The sequence below is a fragment of the Malurus melanocephalus genome, unplaced genomic scaffold (genome assembly GCF_030028575.1).
Source record: "Malurus melanocephalus ecotype Western Australia unplaced genomic scaffold, MMel_1.1 scaffold_92, whole genome shotgun sequence".
Taxonomy (NCBI): Eukaryota; Metazoa; Chordata; class Aves; order Passeriformes; family Maluridae; genus Malurus; species Malurus melanocephalus.
The window spans coordinates 840,332-865,555 of NW_026623324.1; the positions used below are offsets into that span (position 1 = coordinate 840,332).

Below are 25,224 nucleotides of genomic sequence, written 5' to 3' on the forward strand. Positions count from 1 at the left end.
AAAAAAACCAGGAGGGCGTGTTTTTCCATGCTAGCAGCAATGGATTATATATTAATTTTTTAGTCAACCTTCTTAYGGCATTTAGAAAGTAGTTACTTCAGTTGCTGTGATTGAAGTCAGAGCTCATTGACGATGGTGCTTGTGATGCATGCCCTTCTGAATTTTCACTGCAGACTTCCAGACTTTTTTTGCTATCATGGGAAGCTGCATCAGGTAGGCTGTTTTCTTGGTTTTTGGGTATGTATCTGATGCCATTTCCTTGTAGCCTCAGTTTTGATATAAACTTTCCTCTGGTAATTGCAATCCATTCAGTATATATTAAACTTTCATCTGCTTTTTCCTTGCTGTCCTCTGAAATGTAAGAACAGGCTCCAGATTCTAAYGAAGATTTTCTCACCCTCATGTTTTATTAAGGCTCCTGTGCTTTGGTGCTTGGAATGAGTTCATGTGAATAAAGGTGGATTTAAGTCTTCTTGCCTTAGAAGCACCTGAATATTTGCCATTTTCCCAGTGATTTTGTCTTACTTATCTTTTGCTTTGCCCTTTGGAAACATGACAAATTAAGGTAATAAAATTTGTGCTGTTGTTTCCCAGTATAGTACTGGTAAGCCATAAGATCCTATTTGTAAAGCATGTTTATAGTTACTGAATTGTAAAATTCTTTGTAAAATAGGTGGAAAATTGGGTTTTAGCTGCGAATTAGAACTAAGGGACTTTTGAMCTTTTAAAAGGAAACAAGAAAATGCCAGCTTTAAATGAGGAAGAGATCAAATGAAACTACCATAGCCTTAGGATTAAAAAAAACRCTGAAAACCTAAATGCAAAGCAAGACTACCATACTTAGCAATGTTCATTSTTTAAACCTCACTTAACTGATAAATTATTTTCCAAAATTTTGGTAAGTACACCCTGCCTTTAGCACACTTACCCTCATACGATCAYTTGAGTTTGCAACAGCATCTTTGCTCCAGGAGAGTGCTTGTACATATTTGGTGGAAGTGCTCCTGTTCACTGTGACATTCTGGGGGAATGGAACCTCTCTTGGCAGCTGCTGGTGGTGCTTTGCCTTCTTCTGACCAGTGCAAATACTTGCATCCCGTTCTTGCTCCCTTTTCTTGAAGAAACTGAACACCAGCCAAGCTGTGCCCTTTTAAGACTTTGTYACCAATGCTTTGAAGACATCAGGTCAAAAAGATGTAATGCCATAATTAACGATAATCTGATGTGGATTTGGTTGTTTGGATTGTGTCTTAATATTTGAAAAGAAACTTTTTAATTGATCTGCTGTGTCTAAGCAACAGTTTATTATATTGCTGAAATGAAACCAGAAAGAAGCCCTTGCATCTGAGTAATGCTGGTGGYATTGTAAAGGGATTTCCAGAGTCTGAAGTCATTGTACATACTTCRGAAGCTGATGAGACATTTTGTGACTGGGTGTGATTTATGCTAATATTTGCTTCAAGGTTAAATCTTCTAAATGCCTTTACTTACTAGAAGCCTTTACTTATTAAATCATACCAACATTTTTTTGCTAATTTAGAATGGTATCAGAGTTTAAGTCTTGTGTTGGAGATCTTCTTTCTTTTTTTTGGCAATTCTGGATGGAAATTATTAATCAAGAATTCTCTAGATTGAGGTGTGGTGAGGTTTGGGGGGGTTTTGTGTGTATTCTTTGGGTGTTTTTTTTTATTTTTTTTACCCCCAAACAAGTATCTCAATCATTCAAAAGATTCTGGTACACCTATGTAAATGTAGCATTGTAACAGTTACTCTACTGCTGTTTGAAAGTAATTTAATGGTTGAGTATGTCACTCTCATTTTCTATTTATTATGGAAGACTTCTTTGTGAAGTAAGGAAACATTTTTCTCCTGCTGTTTTCAGAACAGTTAAGTGGATAAATGTTACCAGGCTATGCTCTAAACTACTTGGGAGTTGAACTTTTGATGACGGATCCCTATCCAAAGGAACCAAATGTTTTCAAAGATCTCCAGAGCAGCGTGAGTTGGTACTTCTGAGGTGTTCTGCCTGTGATGTTTCACGCTTCAGGGAGATCCAGAAGCAGAGAGTTGTGACTTCTGAATATGTTTTCTGAGAAGAACATCTCCCGATGGTCTTTGCATGAGGTGCAGGCCATTTAAGAAATGCAATGTGTCACTTATAAACAACCTTCTGGTGCTTACAAAAACCAGCACAGGGCTTCTTTGTTCAAGGCAGAAGTACTTCAGGGTCTAGCAGGTTGACAGCCTCTATTTCAAATGTACTGAGTGCTGAGGGATCCTTCTAAAGAAGAAAATGGTCTGACAGATCACACTGCAATGATCAATGAATTACATTATATTATTTGAAGTGTGAACCCTTAGGAACAGGTTTCCTGAAAAAAAAAGTAAATTCTATCAATAATTAAAGAAAATACCATTTCTGTGTGTGTAAGGTTAAATCAGCTACAATTATTATTCTTGTAATATTAATGAAATGGATACTTGAGAAGMAGTTTTTCTTTGTTTCTCCCAATTGGTCTTTCAGTTGCTATTGGGAAGCGTAATTGCCGAATTTCCCAGGATTGCTATGTAAGCTGCTGATGTTGCAAGTGTCTACTTCATTGTCTTTTTTTTCCTCTTTCTTCCCCCTGTCCCCGCAAAAAATGCAGGAAGTAATTTTGGCACTGCAAAGGATCTTGCAGAAGAAATAAGATCACTAACATCTGAGAAGGAGGGACTGGAAGGACTTCTCAATGAACTGTTGGTTCTGAGTGCCAGAAATACACGAAAATTAGAGAGAATTAAAGATGATTACACCAGACTGAAACAAGAACTTGAACTAGGAGAGACTGCCTTTGGTAAGTAGTTTACCGATTGTTACAGCTTTTTTTCTCAGTCCTGATCTCCTGGAGGCATGCTGGGTTTGGTGAATTGTTCTGCATTTCACAAAACATTCCGATTGTTCTGAGGAAAGTTTGGCCAGGACCTAGGTAAGTTGCATGTTCAATATCCTCTCAGTTTCCCCTGGAGATGGAGGAGGCTGTGCGGGACAAGGGGTACCCCAGCAATATACCAGTTTTTGAAATCTATCTTAGSCCAGTTCTCAAAACCTTCATTTTCTAAGCCCATTTTTATCATAAACAGAGGAACATGGAGTCTTTTATGCAGGAGCAGTGAATATATCTGGCTGTGACAATAGGAACATGTTTAGTACTTGTATAACACATTTGGTGATGGGTCTGAAAGTACAAGGTAGAGGGGATGCCTGATTCTGAAAGCAAGAGTTCTCAAGGAAATTTGTGTTTGAGGGGGAGTTTAAACAGCTTGCCAAGTGCTGCTCTCACACAACTATGAGCAGTGTGCTTGGGTTACAGTGTCATGGTGGAATTGGGGAGCTTGTCTGCAGTTACTGGGAAAGCTACTGACAGATTATCAAATAGCAAGGTCATTGCTAGAACTGGCTTATTCTCTTGTCTGCTCTACTCACTCCTGAAGYTGAAGCAGATAAAATGGCCTTGCTKCTTGCTTAAATGAAAAGGCTGAGTAATATTTGATTGACTAAAAATGTACCATTACTGTAATTAGCTCTAAACAACTAAATGTAATTCTGAGAGCTACTTTAAAGCTCTAGGATTTTCAAATGTGTTTCCTTTTTGGATCTTACAAGCAGTAGGTTGGGTGAAGAGAGGAAGATATTTGTTCTAGAAGCATATGAAGTTTCTTCATAGGCTACTAGATAAGCAGAGCTATCTTAAAAAGATTTGTAGACAACTGGATACATCTGAGACAATGTTTTAAAAATGCGTAGAATAATACACGCACACACTTATAGAAAAGAACTTGCTTTTTAAGAATCTACATACATTTTTTACAATGATTCCTCAAATTTAATGCATTGTGATACAAGCCCAACGTGCACATCATGCAATGCAGCTTCTTTGCTTGGATTTTCAAGGAAGTTGAAAAGGCTTGTGACCYTCTTATCAGTCCATTTTGTTTCTCTTTTGTTTCTAGGACAATTAAAATTTCTATAATACACATGTACTTCTCATTTGTGTTTTAATTCAGCAGGGTTTTAAATAAARCCTGTACAAGACTCTTGCTGAAGCAACAGAAATGGTATCAGTTCACAGATASCATTTTTTCTCCTTTTGCATTTATATAGCTAATAAGGAGATACTTTTTGTGACCTGGCCTCTCCTATCCTACAATTTGTGACAATAAATTTCAAAATACTGGGTGTTTGCTATGTAGATTTTCTTTTAATTAACTGTGATTTTGTAGGCATAAGGAGAAATTTATCCTTGTGTTACAATGAAACTCCATTAAGCGGATACTAGACATAAGTATATAAATTGTAACCTAAGATCTTCCCTTTTTGTTGTCTGTGAGCCCTTTACATGTGATCTACCCTATTTTCTCCTTTAACAAATGGAAATATTTGATAACATGAGTTTGATACCACCACATTTAATTGAATTTAAGCCTTCAGGTAGACTCTGGAAAACAGTATGCACATGGTGTCTTGAGGAAAAGAGGCCACTTTTATCAAACAGTGTTATTTTGTACAGCACTTCCACGTTTAGAGAATAAGACATTGGAATACAATTTTGTTACCATTTGTTTTTGCTGTTGTTTAAAATAAATGGAGATAAATGTGTCAGCTTTGTCTGCACTGTGAAAGGTGTGATTTGGGTTGGGGTAGCTGAGCTGACTTAGTTCACAGCCTTAAGCCTGGTGTTTCATTTATGGCAATAAAAGCTGTGTTGTTGCAGAAAAAGGCAATTCTGCCTTTTTTTCCTGTGTTGCTGCCCCCACCTGTACACCAGGTCAGTGCAGACAGAAAACCTGATGTGAGCTGGGCATTAGGGATTGTCGGGATGTTCCTGTGATTCYTCCCCATGGCACACTTGTGATGTGCTTTGTCTCTGGTGTGAAATAGTGTCTGTCAATAAACTGCACATGGGCTACAGAAAGCAATGCAGAAGAAGAGGTTCCTTGGTCTTCATGTGGTGCTGGGACAAGAGAGAATGGCTTCAAACTGGGATTAGATCAGATGCTGGGGACAAACTCTTTACTGTGAGGAGGTGAGGCACTGGAACAGACTTCCCAGAGATGCTGCAGATTCCCCATCCCTGTAAGTGTTTCAAGGTGAGATGGGACAGGATTTTGAACMACCTAGTCTAGTGAAAGGTGTCCCTGCCCATGGCAGGGGGATTGGAACTAGATCATCTTTGAGGTTCCTTCCAACCCAAGCCATTCTATGATTTTCATCTTCAAAAGCTTATCTTAGTTTGACTAAGTCAATGGATTTATAAGTCCTTTGCAGAAAGGACATCCTTCATTTTTCTTTGGGAGAGGAGATCAACTACAGATGTTGTCTCACCAGTCTTGCTTATGAAAGGTTTCCAGGGCGTAATTTTCTGTTTTCCCTGCATCAGCAGYCCCGCTTTCTTTTTTTATATAGCACGTAATAATCTTCACAAGTATTCCTATACATGTCTATTTCTGTGTCATCTTGYACTTGAATTGTTTTGTGTCTCTGAGCTTCTTGAAAACTTACTTAGATTTTTTTTTTTTTTACTGAACATAATACTATTTTGTATGGAAAATATTAGACAAAATAATTAAATGCTAAAATATGTGTACATGTTTGTCTTTCTCTTGTGTATAAATTGGTCACCTATTTTTTACTTCATTAATAATTGTTGATTTTTCACAGTAATGCAGATATAAGGAAGCAGACGTCAAGGGAAGAGACTTAATCACACAATAATCAGAGCTGGAATTTTAAATAGGACACATCATTAGCATGTTAATGAATTTTCTCACTCTGTGCCAGCTGCCCAAGTATAAAAGATATTGCAGATGTAGTGCAAAAATCAGGCTTGGCTTACTGCACTGAGAGCTGTCAGTGCTCCCTATAAAGGAAATTTGACAAAAAAATCCTTTTGTATTTTTAGAGATGCTCAAAAATATGTTTTTCATGTTGGATAATAGAAGCATTGACAAGTAACACTATGTATTAGCATTTTAGGATGAATAGTACTAATTTGCCCTTTAGACATTGACTTCTGAGGCCGTCAAAATGCTGCTATAAAAGTGGTCAACTTTYATTGCCATTTTACAGATAGGAAAGCAAGTGACTTAGAGGTCATGTAATTTTACCTGAAATGGTGGTGAAACAGTTTCCTGGTTGATGGTCCAGCATCAATCTTTATTGAAGCAATCAATAAACATGTGAAATCAAGTGGTGCTGTGATTCTGTGTGAGCTGTATGTTCTTCTGGACCGCAGCCGAAGACATGATGGTTCTGGGAAAATTGCTGAAGGTCTTGTAYTTGATTGTTGAGCCAACCTGTCTAGTTCTGTTGGGGCAAGGAAGAGAMCTGCTTTACAGCCCAAAGGAAGCAAACTTGTATTCCAGACAAGGGAAGGTAATTACTTGTCTGTCTGCCAAAACTGTTGGATTGTGCTTATAAATCCCAGCTTGGGCTGACTGGCATTTGTAACCCAGGGCTGGAAGTGAAACCTGCCCTCCTGTTGTGGTTTTCTCATCACCAGTACTGCTGGTGACGTTTTYGTGCCTCACCTGCTGAATTCTTTTKCTGGCTGCTCTCAGCATTTTWCTGCCCCTATTACACTTTTGGGAAAGCATCTCCTGTGAGTAATGTATATACACACAAAACTAGGGGGGGACCATGCTGTCTGATTTAATTGCTAGGTTGTGCTTGCCAAGTCATGTTAAGTAGAATTTTTATATGGAATTAATTTCCAGAGGAAATATAAAATAAAAGCTTTCATGCACATGAAAACAGATTTTAACCCTTCTTTAAAAAACTGCACCCAAACTGCTGTATGAAGGCTGATATTTCAGTCTCTCTACTCAACCCTTTTTSACATCCTTTTTTATCGTGTTTTATTGTCTTAGGAATTGCTTGTGTAAGTCCAGTCCTAAAGTTYTTACCAGCCTTCTTGTACAATAAAGCTTTCTGGAACTGAAAAAATAAATTTATTAAACAATGAACTAGATGTAGCAGACGGGTTTCTTGGGAACCTGGCAATTCCTTTAACACTCAGTTTTACTTTCTTTTGTTCAATACACACACTCTGCAAGCTTGCACAGAATAACTCAAAGTGTTTTGTCCTTTCAACAGAAAAGAAACCTCACATGGGCAAAATCAGAGTCCACTTTTTAATCTGCTTTTTTTTTATTAAAAAACCCCAATATTTTGGCTTAAGAATACTACTCAAGAATAAAATGTGTTCAGAATGTACTTCAAAGGATAACAAAAATTCTGCTATTCTTTTTATAGTCATTTTTCCAAAAGCTGCATATTTGACTGTTACGGAGGATGAAATTATTTATTCTAAAACTTACTATGGTRTGGACAGCAGAAACCACATTAATGTTATACTTTCTATTGCATACTGAAATATTTATGAAAAGAAGGTTCTGTGCTTCATATATAACTGTATATGATGTGATTTATCAAACTGTTAATTACCATTTGCTACAAAAGATCTTTATTCTCTTTCAAAGACATTTTTATTCTGATAGGTGAAACACAGGAAGTCTTATAATGGAAACACATGCAGTGTGCTTCGCACTGGGAAGCCTACATTTTTTGTTTGTTCAAGTTTTTGTTTTTAATAATAGCTGTAATACAAAAGCTTCTCTATCTCTCTTTGTAACTTGTCTTTGTAACGCTTTTTAAAGATGTCTAAAGGTTATTCACAATTTGCATCACTTTTAATCATTGCAAAGAATRCCAACTAAGTATGACATAACCCTTGTGCTTATGACATAACCAAAAGGATTCCATGTTTTGCTTTACTGATTTTTCAGGTGGTTTTTTAATGTCCTTCTCAGTGCTAGTTTATCTGAACCAAATAGGCTTTCCATATTGTTTCTATAGTTCATCCTGTGTCTGAGCAATTATCTGATTCTAAACTGAGGATCTGAACCTTTTGATTGCTTCTGTTTAAARAAATCATTAAAGGAGAAACAACACAGTGTGGAACAGATGGGCTTCTGTGAGAAAGAAGCTGCTCTGAGTCTCATTGTGTGTCCACTTCTAATTTGTGCGAGGTCCTTATGTTCTGTGTGTCACACCTGTGTGAAATGCTTGTTGTCATTAAAGTGAGTGGTGAAATGGAACAGCTTATTGCTTATGTATGTGGCCATCTCTTAAATAGGGGTTCTGCCAGGTTTGGCTTTCACAGAAGGTGTGAAACCCTCGGTGGTGGTGCAGGGATGGGATTGGCAGTGCAGCTGGTAGCATCCTTTACTCCAAGATGATATCCAGCTGATGCTCCAAAGTAGCACTTGGCAGCTTTCTGTTGGTCAGCATGGAAAAGGCATGCCCACATAAGAAAACAAAAGGATAAAACAACAAAACCCCCAAGTAGTCCAGTCTTGCAGAGCTCCTTTTCWGTTGTCTTGGGCAAATAGAGACTGAGTAATTACCCTCTGCTCATTCGTATTCTCTCTGCTGTTACATTTGAAAAATTGATGTTTCTGCATTTGCATGGACTTGCACTGTTATGCTTATTCTGTGCTTGCTTGTGTTTCACTGATTGTGAGCGTGGGCCTCATTTTCTTGGCTCATTTTAAAGCACTTGGGATCTCACAGGTTAAGTGTACACATACACATCTTTTGGTCTTATGGTTGTAATGGTTTTAACTGCATATCAAATTTTCACCATGCTTTGAGGATCAAATTCAGACTAATGGTTTTCATTCCATGTCATACTTCCAMAAAATCATCCACATCATCTTTGTTAAATAATATTTAATTATAAGTAATTGAAAGGGTTTTTTTTTGTGTTGTGGAATTGCCTTTTTGATAAATACTATCAGTAGAATTTAGTAATATAAAAAAAGTGAATTCTGCTAGGCATTTCCWGCAACTAAAATCTCAAATACATTTTTATTTTAAACATCAATTTTTGTCAGGATTGAAAAGATTGGAATCCACTATGTTGAAGCATAATTAAGTTTGCCATATGTCTTGAGTCACTTGTAATTGTGTTTCTTATAATGGTGATTATAAAGGTCATCTTGTCTGGTGTTGTTCATTTAAATATGTAAAATACTTTGGTTTTCACTTGGAATATAGAGGTTTAGTCTGTCTAAATGCAATGGAGGTATTAAGTTTAATCTGRCCATTCTGGATAATTAGATGCAAATACCTGTAATGCAGAAAATATGAAATATTCAGGCAGCTTGAACTGACAAAGCAGCTTGGCTCAAAGCCCACCAATATCTGTAGAGGTGTTTTGGTCAGTGTATGTCTCTGTTGATGCTCAAAGGTAAGTTTCTCTTCTATCTCTTTCTTCCAAGATCCGATGGCAATACTTTATTGAAATGTTTTATATACTTGTGTAATACTTTTTAGACAGCAGTATGAGGTAATTACACACAGAMTAATAACTCCCAAAATGACCCAATACTGATGCTGCAGTCATGGAGGTGGTTATCTATCAGGTGCAAGGAATAGAGCTTGGTCTGRAGTTTTATGCTGACTCTCTTCAGGGAAAATTATGTTAATTTACTATCTCCTTAACTAGGAGAAGCATAGAGACATCAAGGTTTTGTAACTTTAAGGCCATGGAAATATAGAGTGGTTCTGTTGGAATCATGGTAGTGCAATCTAGTGGTGAGAAGTGTTGCTGAACAGCTWTCTGCTGCAGTGGGAGATGGGCAACCTCACCCCCCTCCACATAATGCAGCGAGGACACTTTGTTGTGCTGGTGTGCCGGCAAACAAGCAAACAGAAAGTTCTGAGAGCATTCCAGGCAATTTATTCTTTTGCATCTGAAATGCTGTTGCCAGCTATATACACGGTGCATTAAACTTTTGGAGTGGGCGTCATACCAAATTATTCTGGTTTGCTGTCTCTGCTCTAGGTTTCTGCATTGCTCTGCTTTTTAGTTCAGCTTCTTCAGCTGACAGCGATGCAACAGAATAAGTAGGAAGAAGCAACACAAATGAGTTAAATTTGGAATAAATGTGGAAATGCATACTACCAATTTTAATCATTCTTCATTTGATTCTGGTTCTGCAGCTGCATCTTCTGAGGTACTGGGCTCAGATTAAACTTTCACAATTTTTTTTTCTTTATTACTATAGCTGGTTTCACAAAGAATGAGATGCTGAGATGCCAGAAAGCTAAGATTGAGAAAAAGAGAGGAAAAATAGTGTCTTCTGTTCATTGGTCAGGTGGAGCAGGTTCCCATATGCAATTCAAACTCCTTTAGCATGACACTAGCCCTAGTGACAGCCGACAAACATTCTTTAGTTTGCCCCTTCTGGAGTTTGAGTATATCATGCTAGGAAATTTGTAACTTTCTTCCTGATAGTATACACCTGCTGTTTCTACATGTAACATTAAGAGAATTCCAGTTTTGTCAGAARGATGCTGAATATAACTGGAGTTGGTCGGAGGCAGGCAGAAGGGTCTCTGTGTTGGGTGGTGGGAGCTCAGAAGAGGACCAAGAAAAGTGGTGACATGTAGTGACACTTAGCAGATAGGATCAAATTAATTTTCAAAGAAAGGGAAATACTGCTTTCCTTGTCTCACAGATGAAGTAATGGAGGCACTCAGGGAATTGATTTTGTGATTCTGTTCATTTTGCCATTTCAAATAGGTTCTGCCTTGTAAGTATTTGCCAGGACATTTTGGATGGGATTAAAATGCGTATCTGACAGCTTGATCCTGAAACATTAATAGGGTGTAAATACGAAAATGGTGTTTGGTCTCTTAAAAACTTGAAGTTTTATTGAAAAAGTCAATGAACAGCCTAACATTCTCAGGTTTCTTTGTTTTAAGTTACGTTCATTTTGGTTTTTATTCTCTGTGTCATACAGCATGGTTTTAATTTTTTTTTTTTTTTACGTTGTTCGAGTTATATTAACATGGCATGGTATTTTCAGGTCCCAGGAATGTGCAGGGGCTCTTTAGGATACTTTGCCTCATTTAGTTTCTCTTGAGGATAAGTATTGAGAAGGATAGAATATTTAATAAATCGTGTCAATTTGTTTTTAAGTAGTACTTCAGTGAAAGCAGTGAAATCTCAGGCAGTTATCCTTTCAAATATTCAGACTTTCTGCAGATTGAAGATAAAAATARTACAACATTTTATATTCAGTTAATGTTTCAGATTTTATTTGATTTTTTTAGCTGTAAGCAAGAAAATGTTGGTTTAGGTCATTTGGGATCCCTAACATAAAATTGATGTGCTAGAAGAGGAGTATACTATAGCAGAATCAGAGTGTGAGGATAATGTTTAACCTTTTAATTGCATATATTTTTCAAAATCTTAGCACTTTAATACATTTCCACCCAAAAGTTTTCATTTTAGAGTTTGACAGTGTTCTCAAGTTACAGTRTAAAAATCTTATTTTATGCTTGCATAAATACATGAAATTTGTGAAGAATTATACCTCCTTACGTTGATGGTAAGCTCACCTCACTGACCGATATTTATTTTTCTCAGACATTACTTTTCATCTGTGTTTTGATATTGACTGGCAATATTCAGATACAGCATTTAAAAGTATGTGCACCTAAGAAAATAAACCCCTGAGATACCATTCCATTTGGAATACAAGATGGCCCTCATGAAATRCAAGGTTTTTTCCTCCAGTTTTTGTTCCTGTTGGTTGTCAGATGCAGAGTCGTTTCTGCTTCATTCTTTCTTGYTTTTGTTGGTTTAAGGTTTTCTTTGAGGTATTTGCAAATACAGTGGTAATGATACAAGCTAAAGGAAGGTTTATGTGAAAAATATTGTAAAATAGGGACATTATCAACCTTGACTGAGTTTTCACKTAATAATTATATATTTAAAGTGAATGATATTAACTGTCTGCTGTATAGTTTGTTATTTCAATCACCCCAGTTTCCAAGCATGTTTTATACCCACAAATATGCAGAAGTCTGGAGTGATGGATAATATTTATCAAAAGRTGGGGGAGGTATAATACCTGATGATAAATCCAGAATAAGCCTACTGAAATTCTAATTCTTTCTAGAAGAGCTGGGTTTTGTCCCTAATATTATTTTAATGCTACATATATTATGCTCAAGAAGGCTTTATAATAGAAAACCTCTTCCTATTGATACCTTTTACCAAGATGGACAAGTAGAAATACAGAGAATTTAAATGAAAGAAAGAGAGATTATTTGTTCTGACTTTGATTCCCTGAGGAAAATGTATTTACATCTTCTCTAAGCTTTTAGTCTTTTTCTGTTCTTCCATTAAATCCTAACTGATTACTCTGAGGCAATGGAAATCTTATTATTTAGAGCAGAGTTAAGTACCTTCCATCTCCGGTTCAGGAACTGAAAGTTTTCACCCAAGAATTTTCTTTCTCTGTCCTTGGAGATATAAACTGGAGCAAAAGGCAGAAAACCAAGGAATTTCTAATCCCTGGAGTTAGGACTTGTCCTTCAGTTTGATTTCTCTTCTTACCTGAGCGGGAACAGAGGCAGTTTTGCTGATGTTTCAGTTGATTTGGGCCACAGTTTCCTTGTAGAAGGTGGGGATTTTGTCATCTTTAATTGCAAAGAATCTGTGGCCCATGTGCTTGTGATTATTGTTTCTGGCCTGCCAGATATCTACTGATTGGCTGAGAGCATGTAAGTGATGTAAGAAATACATCGAACTGGATATGAAACACAGCTTTTTTTGTTGTTGTGTTTGAACCTAGTTTCTTTCTTTATGCAAAAATATTGTAGTAGACAGAATACAATTAAAACTTTGATGCTAGCTGAAAAGAAGATTCAGTCATATTTGTGGGAGATCTCTTTGGTTTGATGTGCATGTTGGAGGCTTGGGTAAAGATAAACAGGCATGTTTGCCAAGCTGCCTAAGATTAAACAGTTCATTACCTGTTGGAATTATCAGCTGCAAGACACCTTGCATAATTTGGACTGCAACCTTTATATGCTTTTGGCTGGATTATACCTCTTATCTAGTGAGTTGCATTGAAATGCAATTAACAATGTGAGCTGGAAATGACAGGCTGAAACTGTGTGTATTTTTGTGCAGATAAACAATACTGTATCTGGATCAGAAGTCATAGTAACATTTTATCAACTATTTTTTTTCCCAGTTCCTGTGTTCTAAAACATTGTACAGAGAAGAATTATCTGTGCTCCATGACAGAGTAAAGCAAATAGGCACCTGCCATGTCTCCTTGTATGGTTGACTTTAAGAACCTCTGGAAAATGTTAAATCCTACCGAAGACAGCAGTTATTTTAGATCTTTCATATTCTTGACTTTGAATGTTTTGTTGGAGTGAGAATTTTGAAAATACATGGAGGCAGAAATTCTGATCCATTAATACCAGTAAGAGTTTTCCCTCCAGTTTCAGCAGAGTTCAGGGTTTCACCTCTGGCATTCTCCATGCTAAAGCTGCAGCASCTGTTTCTGATCTGAGCTGCTTGTATGCAGGTCATTTTACTTTGATGAAAGTGCTGTCCACATAAGAAAGAGCAGGACTTGGTTCTTTTAACTAGGAACCTTCTTCAGCTTTATCAAAAAACGATATATTTTGAAGTTGGTAGTCCTTGTCTACTGAAGAAGAATCAGGTGTTTTATTTTGAGTGTTTCAGCTAAAAGCTAATTGTTATTGATTCAAGTTCTGTGAACTCATAGTCCTTTGACATTTACAGTTAATTTATTATTTTAGGATATTATTTCTCTGTAATTAGGAGAAAAATATTTTTTTTACAACTCAGATCATTTGCAACATGGCATTTTCAACAGAATCACCTGTAACATTTGTTACATCTTGTAACATCTTGTTGCCTGTGCCAGCAGAAAAATGTTGAAACCCCAGTGTGAATTTTATTCACTTCTATTCAGTAACTATGAAAAACACCGTGTGAGTTCTGGTGTAACATACCRTTGTTCATTAGCTCATGTAGTGGTCAGCCACATCCTTAGGTGGGAGGATATTAATTCCAGTGGGAGACATGCCTTCTGAATAAGCCATAGACACTGGCTGAAAGATCAAAAATGATGTTGTCCTTTTTAGTATGTTAGATTGCGATGCAGAAACACAGATCTGGATATTTATTAGATTAGGTCTCTWTTTCTCCATATCCTTTCAGCTTATGTGCTAAGTAATGACAATCTGGAGAAAACTTCAATATAACAAAATTCTAGACAGGGACACAACAATTCCAGCAGCTTCGTAGTGCTGAACTGAGCTTTTKACAGTTTCTGGCAAGTACTTAGCTTAGTCTTTTGCCAGCCCAAAAAAGCATGGATGGTGTGTCAGTATTGTAGTCCAAGTATGCTTCATAAGCAAATTGGCCAATACTCAAAAAGAATTTGCCTGCAACTTATCTGCAGCATGGAYTATAGACCAGAGGAAAATGAAAAACAAAGCCCATGTATCCCAAGTTTTTGCCAATGAGGCTGGTTAAAACCAGTTGCAGATATGAGCCATCTTTGTTCAGTTTAAAGAACAGAAGTCAGATCCTTTGGTGGTGGACTGCAGCTACCTGCTCAGAGACCAGAGTTTGATGGTAGAAACATATTTATGGTGATAGACAAAAACAGAAGTGATCATTTCTAATGGCTAGTAATTGACACTGACAACTTAAGATTTTTTTAAAAAAAAACCTTTTAACTGACAGGACAATTACGTTTTGCCAGAGTTCAGCAAAGATTTTGTTGTAAATTCCCAGAAAATAAGGGTTTTTTTATATATAATTCCGACTGGAATTTATTCAGAGAGAGATTGTACTGACTGTGTTTTGCAGATGAACAGGATCATCAAAAGCAATAATTTCGGTTAGATTTGTGTTTTGGAACTGTTGTTTTATYGATAGAATGATAACTAGAGAAGCTATTCCTACCTTGGCATTTTTTTAGAGTAATAAAACCCAATGCAGAATGGTAACATTTTCTATTAGTGTACAAATTCATTGGGTTGTGCAGTAATGCCTGGTTCTCTTCCTTACTGCTTTTTTCTTTAATTTTWAATTTACTAACTCCAGTACTTTTTGATCTCTGCAGGGTTTATTTTCATCTTCATCTTATGCTATATGATTTTTTTTTTCTCACAATTCAATAAATCATTGAAGTCCTGCCTGTCTGAGCTCCTAATCATAAGGAGCACAATTTCACACCTTTTCCAGGACAGTGCACAGTTCACCAAGACCACATTTTCTACCTGATTTATTTATTCTTAAAACAAGAATCCATACAGAAACCTTCTCTGACTCAGTTCCTCCAAGGCCCAGTATTGTGCAGGTGTTTCCTCATTCTTATGCTGCTTGCATTTTGCCTTTCGTGGTGACCCCTGCTGAGGTTACTTATGTGGTGTGTGAATGGATTGGTTGGGGAAATGGAGACCACAGGAAAACACAGGACTCTAAAAGCATAGAGCATTTTACAGCTGTCTGCCTGACCTTGAAAACCAATATTCACCGGTCTAAGTGGAAGATGTATTCACAGTTTTGCAGGCTAAAGTAGCCAGGCAGCAGGATCTTTTCCTGTGTTAGAATACTTTGTCACAGTGCTAAAATGCTGAACTGCAACYGAGAACCATCAGGGTACACATTTATTAGTTTAGTTCTGCTTCTGTAGCATCCCCCTGYAATGTACCTGGCCTCCTCTAATGCCTTTCAAAGAAATATAAAGAAGTTAGGAAATCTCTGTCTCTTAAAATTCTCTGGGGTTTTGGGAGCTGTTTTAAATGTTCTCARCCCCCAGAGTCTGTCATCGTTGTCACTCTCTATGTTTATACTCTTTGTCTATCATTAAGCATTCTGCAAAGAGTGTATTTTAATACTTCTCCATCTCTGATAAATGCAAGACATCTCTGCAGTAAAAAAAGTTTAAACCTCTAAAACCTGAGCATTAATTTGTTTACAGCTTTTCATTTTCTTTCCCCTTAACCTTTTTACRCTTGTTATATGTTTACTTTCGTAGTAAGCCTTCAGTTTTTTAAGTCCAGTTGACTTGTAGCTTTCCTTTATTTCTTTTTTACCTTTCCTCATATCTGTTCAAACYTTTCGAATTTTCTGTATTTTTTATTTGTATCTGTGTATGTGTGAAATGATTTAATTTCGTTTATTATGCTGCTCTTCCATTTCTGATAGCTTTTCTAATGCAAAATGTTCCTGACTTAAATTGTATGGGTCTACTTCGCTATTAATTTCGTTTTCTCTTCTCTAAATTRTTTTTGTTATCTTTGTTTTTGACCAGTTTAACTGAGCTTTCCCAATTAAGTAGTGCTTAACACTACTTCTTTTTAAATAATATGGAGCCTTTTTTCAATCCACATGTAGCAAACTGGAGTTAAGGATTTTTCTTTCTGCTTGCATGGTTTATGACATGGTAGTTGTGTGGTTGCTCTAAAAATTGCCAATACTTGCTGACAAGTAGGTTTTTTTCCAGCCTGCATGTTTAGTGCAAGAGAATAATCCAAATGAGCAGCCATTTATGTTTCTTTCTTCTGTGTGTACAACTTCTCAGTGTCCCAAGAAATTCCTTTAGGCTGTGTTTTACTATTTGGGCAGTGTGAACAGAGGGTGTTTCCCTTCACGGTCCCAGATGCAATCTATCTGAAATTCTCCAACAGGAGACCCATCTCTGTAGTGCTCTGCAGTGCCAGGTCCTTTTCCTGTCCCAGAATATGCAGATGCTGTGATCAAAAGTACCTTCAATCAAAATCCTGCTCTCCCTTGCTGTAAGGTGCTCTTGCTAGTGATAACCAGGCTGGAGACAACACTCTCTGCACTCTCAGGGGGATGTGCACTGTGGGACAGTTTCCTTAGCACAAACCCAGTATTTTTCTTGCCCTGCCTCTTATGCTTGTTCAGTGGGGTGCTTAAAGGGTTTGTGGTGGTGCAATCCTGGCTCAGTTGTGCCATCACACACTGCAAATGTGTGTTTCCTTCAGCAGTGCTTTCCAGGTTCCCATCTGTTCTTTCAGTTCCCTGTTAGGAAARAGGTCCATGTTGAGCTGTGATGAAGCACTAAGCTCTCAAGGCAGAGGGAAATTTTTCCTGTATTAAGCAGTAGATAGCCCAAGATTACTTGGCATTGGAATTATTATTTGTCTGTCTTTATTTCTTCCATGTTGTTTTTCTGTTGAACAGTAGGACTGGTGATAAACTTGTGTACCTAAAATATGTCTGGAAATTACATGAGCTATAAAGTTTAAAAAGGCAAAAAGACAGATTTCTGGAAATGGCCTACTTAAAATGATTGTTTAATGATGAATTGTTCTTCAGCACATAGGGTATTCTTCAGTGAATAGTTTGAGTACTGTGAGCCTTTAAAGTTAGAAAATAGGTAAAAGGCATAGTAACASAAGAGTTGCTGTCCAAGAATAACTCTGTAATAAGAGGTTAGGTAARAAAAGTTACCTGACTGTCTTTCATTCAAGGGTCACTAGCACAGGAAAAACTCATTTAGCTTTTGTTCCCCATTTCAACTGTAGGTGATTGCTTTTTTCACACATTATTTTTGTTGTTTTGGCACACTGTGTGTGAGTGACAGCAGAATCTTTAACTCTTCCCAGCTTTGGCAACYATCCCCTTGCCTCTATGAAATGACAGTCTTTCTGTAGGTTTTGATAAGACATTCTTTAAAAGAGAACTTAATCTGCCATAATTTATTTTATTAGATTGAAATATGTTCCTGCTGCCCTCGTTGTTGAGAGTTATTGCTTCAACAATCACAGGCAAATCTGATTTACTGTAAACAGTTRTAACAGCAGAGTAGGAATGTGGGCTGTAAATTGGTTGGAAAATGGGAGCAATTTGCTGGGAGTGAGAAAGTAAGATTAAGTGAAACTGTTGTAGCATTCACTGAAGTCTTGTACCATCAGCTCCAACAGCTTCACTGAGTACTGTGAGAAGCCTTGTGCTAGGTCACTCTTTGCCACTTGCTTTGTGCTGGMATTAGTGGAGAGCACCCTGTCTGGCAGAGCACGGCTGTGGCACTTGGGACTGGTAGTAAAATCACTTTGCAATGAGGAAAGAAGGAAAGGGGCTGTTCCTCCCTTGTCCTTAGGGAACAGCTGTGATTTGGATACTGTTAGGATACTGTTTTTCTTTTATCTAATGAACTGGAGAATTGGGAGAGAGGGTAAAAAAAAAGGAAAGCTTCAGTGGAAGTATTTAAGTGATGGCAGGGGGAAGGCACAAAACCCAAGGATGTATTTGAAGAAAAGGTGTTGAAGATTGGAAGAAGCTTTTGATTTGGTAGTGTATGAAATGTTTACTTCAGCCGAAAGCAAATCTTAAGTCTCCTCCCCTTGCAAACCTCTGGAATCAGGTGAGTTAAATTTCCCCTTCCCTACCTCTCCTCTTAAAGCACAAATGACAGATCAGTAGCCCAGCACTAGCTCAGTGTGCACTATCAGGATTCATTTTCTTCTGTGTCTTGGATGTGAATCCACCTCTCCAGTACCTCTGATCTGCTGAAAGGGGCTGGTGGGTCCCCAGCAGTGGAATGTGCTCTTGAGGAGACACTGTGCTAATGCCTCTGTGTCCTGACTACTGTACTAGAGTATTCTCCTTTTAGGGGTTATAAAAATCATCCTGTTTTTTCATGCATTGCCTTTCCTAGTGCAAACTGTCTCTGGAGTCATGAAAGTTATAATTATGCAATTTGTATGATTTATTGCTTGCACTCAACAGCCACTCTGCACTACTGTTTCCATTATTTCTGAATTGGATCAATTTAAAAGTTTGATATTCTTACAAATATCACATAAATATAATTGAAGGTATTTTAACATTATTGGCYAGTCTCGCTTGGGAAAGAATTAATGTCAACAGAAAGTATATTCTAGAATGATTTAATTTGGAGATAAACCTCATGTTTGCTGCATTTCGTTTGGTATGTGGGTTGTGTCCTCATTCTCATGCACAAGAGAAGTGCCTTACCGCAGGGTTTGCACCGTGAGGGGCAAACTCTGTACACATTAAGGCAGCAAATACCAGATTTTACTTTAAACAAAAAGAAAGCTTTTTTTTTTTTTTTTTTCCCAATATGCTGTATTTCCCACATGATACCATTTATACTACCTCGSAATGTTCCTTTTGCCCTTAGTGAAAGGCTGTAATTAATCAGCAATTAAAGCGGCCATGCCTTTGGGATGCCGGCCGGGCAGCGCGAGGGGGCGGCATTGGCGCGGGAGAGAGTCCCGGTGTCCGGACACCCCCACGGCTCCMTCCCGCCCCATCCGACCGCATCACCGGCCCTGCGCCCTGCGGCACAATGCAGCCTCGCAGTCAGATAAGCCGGCACGGCTGGARCATTTCTTGGTAGCCAGGTGTCCCCTTAAAACTTGATTTAAGGCTGTTGTTGTGGGTTTTGAATTGCACTTTGTTCTGTCTGGGCTCTTCTTGAATGTGCACCTTGCTGTAATGTTCCAGATGGCTGTCGTTTCAACAATAGATAAGAATTAAGCATGGTAATAGGGGATATTTTATTTAAATCCACATCTTWATCTTTCATTACTTATTCACGTTCTATTATACCCTGGCGCTGTATTCAAAACACTTGAGGATTTAACAAGGGAAAAAATGACCATTCAAATGAGGTTATTATGTTGACTCCTTTACTGATGGTATTTTTTTTCGAGCAGTAGTGCAGTATGGAAGAGCTGGAACTGTTTCACATGGAGGAGGATGCATTACAAACTCAAAATTTTGTTTGAGTTGCGTTTACAAAAGTTCCTGCCCCATTATGTAAGTTGGTCTTCTTCCAAAAGAAGACCAACTTACATAATGGGGCAGGAAAGTGTTGCAAACAGCTGTGCTCACAGACCTCATATGTGCTGCTRAAGCGAGGTGACTGAGTTTAACATTGTTAATCACGTTTATAGTGGACTCTTGAAATGTCCTAGGAGCATACCACACMAGTGTTTGAAACTCCAATTCTGCATAATGGAATAACGATATATGTACTCTATACCTATTCAAAAACAGAGCACTGGGAAGAGTGAGGCTTTGTTTTTTCTTTTGGCTGCCRCATGGTGCAGGCTATTTAATAATGTAGAACTGGTGAGAAGACTTTTGTAATTTGTTGGAGCATCACAGAATGTATTGCTAAGACTTCTGACTAAAACTTCCTCAAGGAAAGGATGCAAACCAGGTAGTAAATACAGTGATTCAGAGTGGTATGGGATATTGGTTTCTTCAGAGTGAGGTGGTGGAGAAGTAGAGAGCTCACACTGAGCCTCTAGCGCTCCTTGTGCTAGCACCATGTTTCCTGGGATGGGTGGATCCACCTTCTCACTTGTAAATGGACACTTYGAGAGAATTGATGTTTCTTGAGACAGTGACAAGCCTGGGCATTGTCTGACTTAAGTTCAAAATATCAGAATGCTTCTTTGACACTGAATTATTATCACRTTATTATCACCTGATTGCTTTTGGTGATGCTGCAAGGTGTAATGATGCCAAATCCTGAAATGCCTGCAGAGTAATGAGTGATTGAGCTGCATGAAATGCTTTTTGGTGGAGAACACATTTCTTCAAATGTCAGTATGGTAGGAATAAAAGTGGGTGCATTGACAGTGCTGTAGAATTGTTTCTGTCTAGCCACTGTGTGCATGGAATTAGTCTTCTGTCAYGGTAACTTTTACTGACAGAGGTGGAAGCACCATTTTCCTTTGTTGCTTGTGGGATTTGAGCTAAGAGCTTTTATCTGGCTCATAAAGACTGTGCTTGGTTTTGGAATGACAGTCAAATGCTTTAAGTAATCACTAATGAATGAAAGGCAGGCCCTTCTATGTCTTGATTTCTATCTTCAGGATGGATTTGCTTATGTTAGATTTCTGAGTTATTGCTAGTCTAGATAAAATGGATGTTGGTTATTCTCCTACAGCTTGACCTGCAGAGGTATTTTATATGCTGATGGGAATTGCACATAAGAATCAGCACTGCATTATAAGCATGGCACTTGAATAGTCTCTTAGGCTTGTTCCATGAAAGTCAGGATTTAGGTTCATTATAATAGTGAAATGCAATTGGGGGCGTGTGGTGATGTGTGTGTACACTGACTTTAGAGAGTCAGGTGTAACATTTTTATAATCCGTTAAGACAATGTACATTGTTAATGATTTAATAGCCCCTCAATTGTCTGTCTCTTGACTACCTTAATTCAAATTTTTGATTTTAGCATCTGTATTACAAATCCAATTTCAGTTTTCATGAATGTTATTGCTCATCTGTGTCTTGTTATGCCCATGCAGCATACCATGCTGATACAATGTCAGACTCACTGTGTCAATAAGAGTTAATGTATTGTTCATCAGTTTGAACTAGAACTCAGTGGCAGTGTGCTAGGTTGAAAAAGATTCTGGGCCTGTATCAACAGAAAACCTAAGAGTATCAGTAATTTGCCAAACACATAAAATGTGTTGGGTAAAACTTGCCTTTTTGATGCAGTTAATTTGTTGTAGAAAACACAAACAGCTGATTGTTGCTGGTAAATCCAGTGTGATTAAGATTTATGATCTTAGCAAGGTAGTGCATCTATAGGAGAAGACAGCCCATAGCAAAAATCCAGATTATTTTTACCTAGCATGCACTGCCTGCAAGTTTTGGAGCTTAGCAAAGTTGCAGGATTCACATGTGTAGATAAAAGCCTTACCAGATTGATCAAAACATTTATATAACACCTCTGATAAATGGAGTGAAGACAATGTGAAATATGTTCTAGGGGAAGATATTATTATCTGTGAGAATCAATACAAATGGTACAAGCAAATTATCATTTCAGAAAATGATTTGTTATGTTGAAGTATGCTGCCGTTTTCCTTTCTGTGCTAGTATTGAACCATCTTTTTTAGCAATGGAGAAAAATGTGAATTTCATAATAAAGCATACTGTAATGTTCTTTTTCCTTTTATTTTTTATGAGTTCATKTTACTAGTTCTATAGTATGGAAGATGGGAAAACCTGCTGTTGGACTTGCAGTTGGATTACATTGCTCTCTGCACTTCTCTCTTGTTTCTCTGTGGAGAAGAACACCTGTTATAAGATGAAATGTGGGCAATTTTAATGAAAACAGGTTTTTAAAATCCTTTTATGCACAATTAAAATGACAACTAAGAGTTGTCAACAAAAGAATGAGAATAATTCACAGAACATAGGTCATCATGACCCAGGTTTCTTAGACTATCTTATTCTTGTTTAAAAGCATTTTGAAATGGTGAGCAGGATCTAGAATCTGTATGCTCTAGATGCCAAAGTCTTGTGGTCAGCAGTTTCTCTTCCTGTGGGTTTGTGTGGCATGTCATGAGTTAAGTCCTTAATGAAAGAATTTCTCATAAAGCATTTTTCCTGTTCAGTTTTGAGTACAGCTCTCTCTTGCTCCATACTGTTTATCTGGTTTGTGTATGCTGGGGCACATCTCTGTCTCCCATCTAGAAAAGTTACATAGGTAGAARGATTAGTTTAGGAAAAAAAATCAGCCCTCCGTTGCAGTATGATTCCCTGAAATGCTTAGCCATTTGTATGGAGATTATGGGAGCTTTTACGGTCAGGATAAAAGGAGGGATAAGAATGAGGTGGAAATGTTACAGGGTGGTACAAAAAGAGGTTGATAGTCTCTTATTGGAAGGGCTACAAGCTCAGGACTTTGAAGCTCTAAGTGGAGAGCAGAGGATCTCTAGGGCTGTCAAAACAGGGGGAGTTTTGTAGGCACTCTCTGGGGCTTGTTGGGGTTTCCCTTTAGCTATGAATTGTCTTCTGGTTTTTGCAGGAACATGTACATGCTGGCAGCAGAACAGATAGCTTCTGTTTTTTTCCATAYTGCTGGCCACCACATCCCTCTGCCATGAGTTCACATTGAGTGCACTGTTGGATATTGGTTTTCAGACTGTTCTGGTGTGGTGGGCACAGGCCTTCATACTCTAAACCTGTGAGAGACCTGAACATTGTTCAATTTTCTTGTTTAGTTCTAAAAAGTCAGGATTTGAAAGCAGTAGAATATAACCCTTCTTAGGAATAGCTTTTCAGTTGTGTGTTGAGTCTGGTATATATAAAACATTGCACAGTTGCTGTGACTTCTCTTTTTCTTCAGCCATCTTCCTCTCTGCAGGTTTTTGTCCCTTCTTTCCCTTGATAGTCGATTTATTCAGACCCTTATGATCCTCTTTGGCTATTTAACTGATTTATAAAGAAAGAAAAAAAATTAAAAAAACAAAAAAAACCCTAACCTTCTTGCAAAGATAGGTTTTCTAATGTAATTCCAATTTTGGATTTGTTTGAGATTTGTTAAGCTATGCCCTTACTTGTCTCTGTAGTAGCAGCATGCTAAAAGTGGTGTGGACAAATACAAAATCACTTGAGATTATAATAAGGCTTCTTCTTTATTTAGAACTTGTTTCTCACCACTCTTACAAAATCTGTCATTGTGGTTGATTTTGCCCCTAAGTTTTAGAAGTTGCAAAAACCGTATCTGCCTGCAATTGCTATTTGACAGCTGAGGGGGTGAAGCTGGAAGCAAGCTAACTTGGGGTACAGTCATGTGTCTTGGGAGTCTCCCTTCACTTGGCTTTTCCAGTGGAGTAAGTTACCCCAAGTGCTCAAGTCCTRTTGACTTTGACTGGAATTTAGGCTATTTAATGACATAATGACTCTATCTTTCCAGACAGTTTAAAAAAAACCCAAACCATTGGATCATTAATTGTTTAATGAAAAGTGAGTAAAGTAGTATTTTTGCATCTTGGTAAAGTCTTGCAATATTTTTTTTTAAAAAGTGTACTTCTCATACTACATTAAAAATTGACAGGAAGAATACATTTCTATGAACAGAAAAGGTCCTAAGTTATTCATCAGAACATGGGATTCATTTGATTTGATTAGTAAAGATTGCAAAACTGAGCCAGAGAAATGAGTTTTCTGAATATGTATTTTAAATTCCTCAACTAATTTATCCTTAGAAAGAGAAGCCACATTGCAACTGTTTCTGAAGCTAGCAACTCTGTAAATKCACACAGCGTTTGAAGGCTGTGGCAAATGAGGTAGGAGTGTTCATCTCCCTCGCTGTACTACTTAATGTAAATTACTTCCCTGAATATCCATTTGGTGCACAGGGAGCACTACACAACAAATGCTTCATACGCTTAACTGAGAGCATTTGAAAAACAAAGCGTCTCTGTAAAACCTGTCTCATCCTTGGATATCAGTATTTCATTTGTGCTGGCATTACTTCTTAGAAGAAAGTTCATCTAAGAGCAACCCAGACAGCATTTCTGCATGAAAGCAAACATTGAAGATGGTGAAGTTGTTAGGAGTACKTGATTGCAAGCTGGAGTTTATAACCAGGGGTCTGTAATATCTTAATATGTGTGTGTAATAATAGATATTAAAAGGAGGAGTTTGTCAGAGGAGTGTCCAGGTGTGCCATGCAGGCTGCCAGCAATAACTTGCTCCCACTGATCTTATAAATAGTCTGTGGCTTGTTATGTTTTGATTCAGAACACCTTGAAGGGCAGCACGTCATTATATAACTATCTATGTCCCTATATGCTCTTTCAAAAATTCACTTTGGCAGATACTAAAATGGTGAGCAGACTTGTTGGCTCCTCACTTGGGCTTCTACAAGAGTTTTGTATGAGCCAAAATAATGTCAATAAATAGTATGAGCTGTGGATGAAACATTTGCATGGAAACAGAAGTACACTGATATGGGTTCTTTTAAATATACCCCTAGTGATGAATTGTTATTTGAGAAGTGATGCCTGACTGCTTTTAAAGATGGTATCACACATACAAATTGCAGATATCTTTAAATTTTAGTCTCAGTATTTATTTTCTTCCATTTCTCAATAACTTTGTCACTTTTGTCACTTCTTTCTGCTGTTGTCCTCTTTGTCACTTCTTTCTGCTGTTTCCTGTACTTGTCCATATAATATTATTTTTTTTGAGTATTTTGAGGCATTTTCTGTGTTTGTCATGTTCTTCTTCCTGAGAGGAGTTAGTTATTTTTCTACTGAAATGTACATGAAGATTCCTGTTACCAATGTAAGGGTTCATCCCTTGAAAATAGTATTACACAGTGTGTGCTAGCACTGACTTCTTCCCTCTCTTGGAGCTGGCTATTATTTGTTGAGCGCTGTCAACACACTTGACACTGTGTGATAAAAGGAAAGAGGAGGATGGGATTTCTGCCCCAAAGGGTTTGCAGTCTGTTASATGCACAAAACAGATTAGATAATGCTAAATATGGCAACGGTCAGATGTACAGATT

General features: G+C 37.6%; 1 protein-coding gene across 1 annotated transcript in view; it reads left to right on the plus strand.

Moving 5' to 3' along the window:
• DISC1 (DISC1 scaffold protein) overlaps positions 1 to 25,224 on the plus strand; it is a 180,511-nt gene that overhangs the window by 91,514 nt on the left and 63,773 nt on the right. The window contains exon 9 of the mRNA XM_057368434.1: positions 2,649 to 2,837. Coding sequence (XP_057224417.1) covers positions 2,649 to 2,837 — 189 coding nt within the window. The remainder of the gene's footprint in view (positions 1 to 2,648; positions 2,838 to 25,224) is intronic.